The 12,104-nt window shown below is 40.7% G+C and overlaps 1 protein-coding gene across 1 annotated transcript in view; it reads right to left on the reverse strand.

The window, feature by feature from the left end:
• pear1 (platelet endothelial aggregation receptor 1) overlaps positions 1–10,958 on the reverse strand; it is a 60,129-nt gene extending 49,171 nt beyond the window's left edge. The window contains exon 1 of the mRNA XM_085423885.1: positions 10,706–10,958. Within this exon, the coding sequence (XP_085280011.1) occupies positions 10,706–10,713 (8 nt within the window). The 5' untranslated portion in view covers positions 10,714–10,958. The remainder of the gene's footprint in view (positions 1–10,705) is intronic.
• Between the last annotated feature and the right edge of the window lie 1,146 nt (positions 10,959–12,104).

The raw sequence follows: 12,104 nt of genomic DNA on the forward strand, positions 1-12,104 counted from the left end.
AACAAATGTTCTGTCCTCTTCGTTCAGGGTCAGAAAGTTGTGGGAAACAAAGCTGCTGTGTCTCCATCATGAAGCTACAGCCAACACTTTTGATTCATTTTTATTAGCGCGCTGTATATATAGAACAGGGCACAGGGTCGAGCGCCTTTGAAATTTTTGGATGAGCCAATGAAAACAAAGAAAGCCTCAAGGGAAGTCTTAGAGAGTTCATCAACTCTCGTTGTTAGTGATGTCTCTGAGTAGCTCCTTTATCAGAGAATAACGTCTCTAATTAGATTAAACAGACAAACAAGCACCGATTGAATGTGTCACTTGTTTAGGCCTCTCTCTAATGCTTATTTGGGCTTGGTGTTGATCTTTGTCACTGTTGGACAATATGCTGGATGTCTTCTTAATTAATTTTGTGTGGTTCCATTACAGCACTGTTTACATTCATTTCTCCCCACCAGTACAAACATCAAGTAGTGTTTTTAATGTATCTGACAAGGATCCATTTGATAATGTTAAATAATTTTCTTACTGTAATGTAGAAACATCCAAAACCAACAATGAGCTAATATTACTACTAAATGCGTAACCAAAGTCTATGAAACCCCCTGTTGTCCAAAAACTACTACAAACTGAGCCACACTGTTGCACTAGGCGGCATGCTCCCTTCATCAGAGACTCAACTTTAATGCGACTTCGTATTTGGTATAACATCCTGCTCCATTACAAAAGTACAGTTTGTTTTTAGCCCTACAAAAACAGTCCCAAACTAATTACCTTTTTACTCATGTTTTAAATATCATCTGCTGAAAACTAGCAACCAGCTGTTTAGACAAGTTCTGAGTCCTCTTTATTCATTTCATCTATTAACAGCAGACTCCAAGACTCTGAGATGACATTTAATTTTTTTAAGAGGTTTAGAAACATTTCAAAACACAATAAGTTTTGACATGTAAAACATATAAAACTGTAAAGATGAAGATTGTGATCATATTAACTCATTTGTTCAAAACATCATAATTTTAAAAAACTATTTAGCTGTTCCTCAGCTTCCAAACAAACACTGCTGAGCAACGGACGGAGTCATAGTGGGAATCAAAAAATGTGTTAAAGAAAATGTTAGACGTCTGACTGCCATTCTGCTTCCCCAGAGTCAGAGAAGTGCTGGACTGAGGGTTTGTGAAGATTAGACCCAACAGCACAAGATCAGGTATCTTAGAAATGATTACACAATCAGAAGAAAGATGAATTATTCAGTGAGAAACAGAGACTTCCTCAGAGACGTGCATGTCAGTGGAGAATGGTTCAGGAGGATAAAACACACCAAAATCCCCAAAAAACCTCAAGGCTCTGAAGAAATACTAAGAGCACAGAGGACACCAGAGTCGTTGCTGAACTGTCCTCCACAATAAGTCAACTAATCTTTATCAAAGACTCCCTGTCCAGACTTACAAACAAACAAGAAATCAAACAAGCCCTGAAAACAAATAAAAAACTGAATAAAGAACAAAAAGACAGCTGTAGAAGTATCTCCAGAGCTGGGATTAGTACAGGGTGGTACTAAGTGTTATACCTGACAAACACACAATGATTTGATTCACCCCCCAAACACTCTTGGAGAATTTAAACACCAAAAAAGCCAAACATTCCTGACATGACAAGAAGCTCTGCACAATGCAGTCAGACGACCATGCAGGGATAACTTTCGTTATCAGGTCTGAGTAGTCTGCTGGTGCCCGTGCATTAGAAGACAAGGAAGTCTTCAAGTGCTGTGAGTGGAATGCTGTTTGTTCTGGCTTATTTGGGGTAAGACAATTAGCTTCATAACACCAGCCTCAACATTTCTTGAGGCTGGTGTTAGCAAATATTTTACTAGCACATCAAATATTGACATGCTTTCCTAATGGCTGTAACACGAGACTCTTTTATAATAGCTGTAGTCTTTGCATTGTACACATCTGGATGTTTATCAAGTGCAGTGAGATATGCAAACTCAATCTCAATCTGTTTTACTGACTGCTGATGTATCGCTGGCATGCAATTCTCCAATCACTTGTTTGACTTGTAGTTTCTTACAAGGGGAAACGGGCGATCACACCGAAGCCACTAACGGAAAACTCTGAACCACAAAGTGCCAAGTCAGCACGAAACTCACCATTCAACACCATCATAAACACAGATGTGCACGCACAGACCTGGCCTGCTTCCATGTATCTCCGTGCACCCAGGGACACGGGCTTTCTCTTTTTTCCATTATGTCTTTTGTTTTGGCTGAAGAACGTGCAGCTTGCTTACAGCTTGCGGTCTTCGCCCTCGTGGTGGCCGAGCTCGTTTGGCGATCAATCTCCACAACAGCTACAAGCACAGAAGCTGAACAAGTTTCAAAATTATACAATTATTTTAAGGCTCTCGATAATACAGATCAGGACCCGCTGTTTAAAAACAGTTGTGACAAGTCTTTTGTTTGTGACTAAATATTTCGGGTAAAATGTGCCTTCTTGGGGGGTCTGGTGACCAACAACATTATACTGATCCCTCTGAATGTCTGTGGCGTCTGAGTAACATCATGGGAAGCCTGATCCTCACTGTGACAGTAGATTTAAGAACAACATTTTTCATACTGCGGATAACGTTCCCATGCAGCAGCTTTTATGCAAGTCTTTGAGTCACTGCAGAATGAAACAGCGAGCCATTTACAGTAACAGATTTTAACCATGCCACATCTGGTTTTGATTAAGACAACACATCCAATGTGAGTGGATGGCAGCTTTTTTCTCTTTGCAGCTGCTGCAAGCTGGAAACGATTTGAGCTCTAGTGGCTATCTGTTTCTGTTGTTGTTGTTGATGTTTTTCTCTGCTATTTGTTCCCAGGACTGACCTGAAATAAGACTTAACTTGGTGCTTTCAAGGTTCACCACATTCTCCTCAAAGGGAGTTTTCTATCTACGCCACATTTCAAATGTGTCCATTTACAATCATTTAAAACAAAATCTGTACTTCGTTCATTTATCAGTGAGAATGTGTTATTATTTTTGGCTTGAAAGTTTCACTTTTTATCCAGTAAATTTTGGAAACTGTTTGTTCATCCAAACTTTCAGCTAAAAACTTTAACTGCCGGCCGTACTGTTAGCTAATAAACTTCTTTTAATTAATCATTTTACCTAGTTTAGCTATACCCAAACCCAAAATACAATTTCTTCATCCATACCTTTATCTTTTAATTTTACCTCCTAGCTGCAGAACTTCTAGATAATGATTTTTAAGCTTTTATTAATAATTTTTATCATCATTTTCTTTTTGTTTATCTGACATCTTGAGCTAGCAGTTTCAGTTGTTTATTCATACTTCAGCTAACAATTTGCAGCATTACATTTATCATTTTAACTGGAGATTTTATATCAAGTATGTTTAGCTAACAATCCGTCCATCCATACTGTTGACCTGATCTTGACCCTTAAATTTGCAATTTTGTACATTTATATACAACATTATAAAACTTCATACAATATAAACAATTTTAATATTCCGTGTTCTGTATATATTTCCACTGTGACAGTGTTGCATAACTACTTACACTTTGAATTCTCGAAAAGGAAGAATTTCATTGCTCTGCGTAACCACTCGTGTTTTGCCGTGTATATGACAATAAACTTCTTGAATCTAAGAGTAAGACCAGTTTTAAAGCTACATTTATCTCGTATGCACAATTTTTGGCAATTTTTTGACTTTGGAGTGTTAGTGTATTTAAATACTTTATAAATAAATAAATACATTGGTCTAGTGGCTATCTTTTTAGATAAATGTCAACTTTTCAAAACTGTTAAGGTCCACTCAGTTCTTTTTTCTCCTGCGTGATTACTGAGGCACTTGTACGCCCAGCTGTGAATCAGTTATTTACCAAACAAACCTGTGTGTGAAGGGTGGTAGAGGGGAGTCGGAGCTGCATCCTGGAAGACAGATGTGCATCTCAATGGATTCTCAATGTGGTCCGACGTATCTATGGTACCCAGATAACACTAAGGTCCTGGACCAATATGCACGCAGCAGCAGCAGCAGCAGCAGCAGCAGGCCAGGACAGGTACAGTTCACCAGAGTCATTTTCAGTCATTATCTCTTCTGACTTTGCTTCTCTATTTGTATTTTCAGGAAGTCCAGCTGGGGACAGTAAATTCCTAAAAGTTAAGAGCTTGATTTACAGTCCTACCACTGGCACATGGTGTGCTGCCTTTTTGGAGGACTAGGTGGAAACCTGTAACTTATTAAAGTGATCACTTTAGAGCCATTTTTTCACATATAGCCCCAAAGCTCCCTCTCTCCAGATGGGCCCCATTCTGCAAGCATCTGGAAGTTCGAGCCTTATTTTCTTCACTGAAAAACTTGAGCCACGTGTGCTACCCTGAAGGTGAACTCTCCAAGATGTTCCTTTACTTAGTCTGTTTCTCCGTGCTTTCCCAGCAGTGTCGCTAGACTGAAACTGTTTCAGCCCCCACAGGTGGTGCCATTAATTCACTTTGTTTGGCTGCCTTGCGGCTAACGAAAGATGAAAGAGGGCTCTGCAGAATGTGCTGTAGTTAATTGAAAGCCCTGGCATGGTCATCTGCATTGTGCAACACATTTGTCTCTTGGGGCTTCTTGCAACGACACACTCATATCTGTTTAACACAGCAGGAAGACGGGGAGCAAAGAGGAGACAAGAGCCAGAGTCAAGCCACCGCACAGGACATCCTGGGCAAACAACACCGTGGGAGGGCAAACACTGAGGATGGCAGGAGGGAGAGAGGTGCAGGAGCCTGTCATCTTGTGATGATGTTCACGACTGGAGGAAACCAAGTCGAGGGAAACTGTTAACACTTTTTCTTTTTCGGGATGCCCAGAGGCAAACAGAAGCAGCAGGAAACACAGCAGGTTGTCTGTGAGTCACTGAGGGTTTTTTTTTCCATCACAGTGAGGATTCTCCAGGCTTTTCAACTACTGCTGGAAATTAGTTTCAACTATTTACCAATTAACGAGCAAGCCAAGAGACCACTTTTGTGGTTAACACACTGCAAACTCAAAAGCTACCGCTGAGTATCTTGTCAGCACTTTACTGATTATTATGTCTTTGAAGATAGCATGCTTTTCTTATTACTTTTTAACTGACTACAAATCTCTGGTTCATTATCATCTGTCTGCAGCTAATAACTTCAGCTCTCCAGCTCTTAGATTTTCATGCACAGGGCAAAAGAAGCCCCACAGGTCCACTCTGCCTCTGCTCTGTCTTCACTCATTATGGCAGAGCACCACAGGAATGAAAACAGGGACAAACAATAGGAAGCAGATAGGAAACATCTTGTACATCCAGGGCTGCATCTCTATGTTCGCTTCCTCCGGCATGTAAACAAAATAAATTGGGGTTAGAAAAAAGTGCGACACATAAAAGAGAATCCTTGAAAGGTGTTATCAGACCTGCTGCTCTCGCATTTTCCAACAGCAAGCGCCACTTGGCTTCTAAGTGTCCTTTTTCCCCACAAAGAACTCTTTTTTCCACACAGAGCTCGTGTTGTTTTGAATAATGGGTATGCTGATAATCTGTCATCTTGTCTATATTGGGGCCTAGGTTTGTATTTCAGAAGTGGCCCTAAAAAAACAAAGTAGACAAAAAGAAGAAAATACGTCTCTCATAAAGCGCAAGATGGACGACTCGGAGCTTAACGCAGCTGGTGGAGTGGATCTGGGTTTGAACTCAGGAAAAGCATCGAGAGTTCTAGCAGTTCATGTCCACGTGGTGCCAAGCATGACATAAAGGCCATTTGTTTTTCACATGCAAACCTCTCATCTTGCATGGTTAAGTCATATTTTCTCTTATGGCTGACAAAATAAACACTGTCTGCCATCCGCACGGCTGATTTCAGCGGCTATGAAAACAAACAATAACAAAAACATAACCTCGTTTTCATCACAGTGGTGGAGACAAAGAGCGAGAAGCCTCCTGGGCTGTGAACTTGGTACCATATTTCTTCTAATTCTACATCTCAAATTTCACTTGGTTCCAGCCGTCCTACAAAGACACAGACACCAGCAAAAGCCCACGAAGTCTTAATGAACAATGTCTCCACGGCTGCTCCACCCACCACCCAGAACAACCACCGACATAAGCAACTTCAGGGAAGACCCTCACCACAGTACAAGTAGTCTGTGGTCACTCCATCAACCCGCCCCTGGCTCCTCCTTCATTTCCAGCTCCAAACCCTTCGACCTCTACTTTTTATAACTGGTTATTTGAGCCGAGGCCCAATGAAGCTGTTCCGGTGCCAGAGCAGAGCGAGCGACCCAAACCCCCTGAGCTGGAGGGCCGCGCTCCAATCTGCTCCAAATTATTTGCACGGCTGCAGAGCACATGGGGTTGAGAGCCTTATATAAGCCTGTGGTAGGAATATTCAACCAGCGTCACCTTCTTTTGAATTCCCTTTGCTCTTTGTCGTTTTCCTGACGACTATTTTTACATCAAAAATAACTTTTTGAAGTTCATACAGGCCACTTTTTACATCTTCTGAACTTTAATAGGGAAGACTCTGTCGCCAGTGCGTAAAAGGGAGAGCATGAGTAGAATAGTGATTTAACATAATCATAGACGGTGCTTTTAATGATTTATGTGAACGTATTTAACCTCAATCTCTGGAACTGCTTGAGTGAAAAATGTAGTATTAAAATAATGTTATAATGAATTGACTTCCCAGTAATAAAAATGCGAGGCATAATGGAAATTATTCAGCAAGACATGAAAAAAAGAATTCAGTTAATCAATAATGAATTAGAAGAAAACTTCTTTAGTTTGAAAGTTTCAAAATTCAGAACAAATCCGCTCTGAAGAAGCTATTTTCAACCACTTCTGACCACAGAAACTGGTCCTGGTCATCATCCTGACACTAAAATTTCCCATTATTGGTGGTTTGCACCAACACAGCACCCACCGCTGTTCCACTGGCATCATTTATTAAGCCTAACAAATCCACAGTTAAGTTCATAACTTGCAATGTTCTGATGGCCATGATGTCAACCATTTCAAACCTTCACTTTGACATCTGCCTTTATGAAATTAGAGACTAAGTGTTGCTAGTGAAATGCAGACTTAAGCCTCGATTCTCTGTTACAGACAGCTGGAGATAGCACAGCAGGCGCAAGCGTATTTGTTGTATTGTAATCTGAAATCTCAGCAGACCAGTCAAAGACAACAGACAGACACACGAAATCTCAACGTCACGTTTACATCCCTTTGACCCAAGAAGACTTGCAGATATGGAAAGTAATCAAAGTGTTATCAGTGGACTAGAGAATAAAGTGAGCAGCCCACTGCTTAGTTTTCTAATATGCGCAAACACAACATTGCACCAGTCTGCAGACATATTATTTCTACTGTAAAGTTGGGCAATGGAAGTTTACGAGGACTGACTCACTTTTGGAGCCCGACTCTAGAGGACGAACTCGTTTGTAGCACTTTCTTTTTTTTCGCAGCCACAGAAGTTTCTCCTTAAGGCGTACATCGCAGTGAGAGCCATTACGATATTATTAAATCACCTCATGAGTCCACTACACCCAGTGTAAAGAGTCACACCTACAAATATCTGCAGTAAATGTTGTGTGATGTTGAGATATATTTCATATAAGCCCAGGTAAAGTCAGGGCATAACTCCTGAAGATGGCATCAGTGTGCAAAAGACTAATCTGCGAGCGTGCACGTAACTCTATATGGCAGCAGCCGTGCTTCGATGGATAATGTAAACAAAGCCTTCAGACTGTGATGTTACATTGTGCTGTGTGGCCATCAGGGATGACTTTGTCAAGAAAAGGAGTGACATTCAAAAGACAATGTGCAGACACTCTGGCTGCCCCATGCAGTCGCACAATAAATTTTAGAAAAGCCCAAGCACCGGGGGATCCAGTAACTTAAACTGAGCCCTTTTTTCTCCAGTTCCACTTCATCTCTTTGTGTCTCTAGCCGGTGTCATCTCTAACCAAAACAAATCCAATAGCCTGCCTGAAATCAAGTCCTCTCCTGGACAAACAGATGTTCAGTCAGCCGGATCTCCAGCTGTCAGACTGGAGGCGATTTTTGTTGGTTGACCAGAGAGAAAAAATGGGTCACTATTATGCCACTGATAGCCGAAACAGTCTGCAAGAGGGCAGACACTCTGTCAACCAATGAGGATTCCATATGAGGGCACTGACGGAAAACAAAGACGCCCCATTTCAGTTCGTTTTTAACAGCCAGAATATAACTTATTGATTAAATATGAGCTTTAAAAATGAGCTTTTAGGAATATTTGTAGACACACAAAGTTCAGTCTGCAGTCAGAGACTTCCTGAGGTGTTTCAGTTGCCAGAGCAGATGTGAGGTCAGGAGTCCAGACCAGGTGGCTGAGATTTACTCTGATAGTTAATCATATCTCGCCTTCCATGCAGATGTTTATGAGTCGAAAGATGTCAGGGCCCCTTAATCAAAAAGCTTTTCATTCACAAGTCACAGACATTAACTGCTGGATTTACGGTGATTTACGGTGATTTTACATCTCCACAGAGGAAAGGAAACGTGCATTTTGTTTCCAAAACAGTGCACATGCATGTGCAGGAGTTCAACATTTCAAAGCTCTAAACTATAAACATGTCAATTTGTCATCAAGCCAGGTTTCTACACTGGTTTCGCTTTAATCCAGCGGCTCAGCTAGTGACCCCCTCGTCTCCCGCCCTCCCGAAATGTGCTGCACTCTCTCCTTTTCAGTGTAATCAAACTCCTTTTAATCAACGCGCTCTTTCATATCAGAGTGCTATAAACATCCATTATTGTGTTACTGACTTCACACATGCCCAAAAAAAGAGAAACAATCCACTGCACCCGCTCACATCTGCAGAGAAAACACTCCATCTGCCTCATCTGATTAACTTCACTAACAGGACACGAACGCTGACTCACACACCATCACATCAGGATGTGTGCGCTGTACACACACGCAGCACTACTGGCTGCAGCCACCTTGCCGCCACGTTTCACTGGCTTGAATCACGGCTCCTCTGTGACCCAGAGGTGCTCCAGAACAGGGATGAAACCTGAACGGCTTAATGAAGATCAAACAGAACAGAGGAAGATGAGAAAAGAGCAGAACTACTCCCAGCAACTTCCTTTGCCATGAATTGATGGAGGAAACATGCCAGACGAGCAGAGCTTTTTTGAGTCACGCTGTCTCTTGATAGTAGTTGGAAACGTTTTCAAAGCAGAGGCAGAGACGCCAAGAAAAAAAAACACACCCGGGAGGAAAAGTGTGCAAGTGCACGAAGCGGTGACACAACGGCAGGAGTTCATTTAAACAAGTGCTTTAATTAAAAAAGAAAAAAGTATGACTAATATGTGACAGATGTTATGTGACATGACTGCTGGAGGTTTCTTCCTGTTAAAAGGGAGTTTTTCCTTCCCACTGTCACCAAAGTGTTTCCTCATGTGATTGTTGGGTTTTTCTCTGTGTATTATTGTCTATCTGCCTTGAGGCGACTGTTGCTGTGATTTGGCGCTGTTAAATAAAATTGAATTGAACTGAATTGACAGTTTGTAAGTAGGACAAGAATAATCTTTTCTGATTATTCTTGTCCTACTTGTCCTACTCCTCATCTGTCTCAACATTTAACATTGATGTTTTTGGACACACATCCAGTTCTGGGTTCAAGCCTTCCTGAGATTTCCTGGGGTTTGAACCCAGAACCTTAACAGTCTGAGGTTACAGCAATCACTGGTTTACAATAAAGATACAGAATGGGACTCGTCAGGATCAATTAAATGCTTCTCATTCAACTTTAATACACAGTTAGACTTTAAAATCCAATTTTTTCTTTATATATCTGGTTAAACACAGGCTGCCTTTTCATATTTCATCTTGTGCTACAAATATTGACCAACAAATGTGGACCTTCAAAGGTATTTTATGTCTAATAATCAATCACAAGTTTGAGTAGATTGTTCCAGTATAGTTTTCAAAGCTAAGTGTACACGATGCATTTCACATGAATGAAGACAAAAATGTAAAAATGTGATTTCAAATCAACCGCAACAGCAACCACATAATTCAGCTCCAACACCTTCATGGTACCCAACAGACGACTTTACTGTTGGTGATTATGATTCAACATAGAAAATACATTCAGGACACAGAAACGTGAAATCTTATTTAGAGGACAAGTTCACTAATAATGTTCACATGTGTATTATGTTGTAATGTAGCAGTATGAAAGTGGTCGTCTGCAGATTTACGGGGGATTTTATTGAATATTGATGCACATTATCTGATGAAAGCAGTGGCAGCCGAAGTATTCAAAGAAATGTAAAGACACGTTCAGAAACATGAATAAATGAAAACACGACCAGTAAAAGTAAGTACGTATTGTCTGAAAATGAAGTACCAAAAGTAAGACTCCACGAATATTATATTCTTAAATTATAGTGATCTATAATCGGTATTTAACTGAATGAATCATATTTAATTTATCCTTTTTTTATTTCATGAGATTAACTGACGTTTTCGCCGTCTGGGGTGCAATAACAGCACATGCCTACACGCTACGTGTACGAGTAAGCAATTAAACAAAGGTGCATTCATTGACAGGTCAATAAGCAATAAATTATATTTGTTTTGTTTAGTTTATGTTTGTTTGTTTGTTTGTTTGTTTGTTATCTCGCTGACAGCCTGTTACTCACCTTGGCATCCAGGAACACGCAGACTCTCTGCAGCTGAAATATTTCACCTAAAAAGCGACTTCCGAGGACGAAACTGTGAAGAAAAACGGCGTTTGCTTTAGAGCCCATACACTTAGAAAAATCTTCAAGCCGGATAAACATTCACAAGTGAGAGAGAGAAAAAATAACGAGAGCAGTTTCTTCCAAACGAGGGAGGGTCGTAAAGTGGAGCCAAGGAAAGTGGAAAAACTGTGACAGCGAGGGGACCGAGAGAGGAGGAGGGAAGAGAAGGAGGGATAGAGCAGAAAGGAGGTTTAGGAGAGAGGGGGGGAGGTCTGCAGGGAGACTGGGAGTTGTTTTTGCCTTCGGTGGGCCTCCAGACCTTGATGTGTAAGTGTGTGTGTTTTGGAAATTTTCAGGAATAAGCGCTCCAGAGGGATAATACCTGGAAAAAAAAAGTAAGTTTAGAGTGAGTGTGCAGGTGGAAAATACAGCTCAGATAGATCGTTGTTGAAATCAGAAGAGTTTCAGCAGGCAGCAAAGATAGTGAAAACGTGGAAACAAAATGAACAAGGTCGGGGGCAGGGGTCTTATGAAGTTTCAGCTGGTGCACGACAGATGACAAAAATCCAGAAATAGTCTAAAATATGTGAATTGATCCATGAAGGATTGAGTCTGTTGATCTAACATCCGGGGGCAAGTGTCAATTCTTCACGAAATCTGCTCCGAGATTTTCTCATTGTTCAGAAACACACAATAGAAATGATCATTAGCCATTTTTGCTTTTCACACATAGACTGTATACAGATGATGAACCTAAACCCAGTGACGTCACCCAAGATGCTGCCATGTCAGTTTTATGGTTTCCCAGAAGTCACTATAGTTAGATGGCAGTATGAAGAGTTAAAAGCTCTCGCTAACACTTGGTGTGATCGGACAAAAGAGCCTAGAAACAGAAACCAAGCAGTTTGTCACATGTACTCATTCATATGGTATATTCTTCAGTATCTCTGACTCCCTGTGAATGAACTGAAACTGAAAGTCCAAGAAGTCACTGCTTTGTTTGTTTTCTGAATTTTAAAAAGAAAATCAAACTAAGAGCTTCTGTCTGCTGCCACCTTCACAAACCCTTTGGCTGTACGTGCAAGTCTCTAGAATTGTATATGAAAGAAATTACACATTGACCAATATGTTATATAAAAAACATAAATAAGATTTTCGATGTAATAAATCTACCTCTCCCAAAATGTTGGCAACTATTGTAAAAGAAAAAAAAGAGTGTTTGTTTTATAATTAATATAAAGTCGATAGCTTTCCAGATGTGCAGCGGATGGATTATGTATAGATTATACTGAGGATGCTGATGATGGAGATGTCAGACTGACAGCATGAAAAGCACTGACAGTGGCTGCAGTGGACA

This window comes from Rhamphochromis longiceps, linkage group LG11 (assembly GCF_057381845.1).
Source record: "Rhamphochromis longiceps isolate RC_006_pf linkage group LG11, R_longiceps_female_GT1.1, whole genome shotgun sequence".
In the NCBI taxonomy this organism is placed as follows: Eukaryota; Metazoa; Chordata; class Actinopteri; order Cichliformes; family Cichlidae; genus Rhamphochromis; species Rhamphochromis longiceps.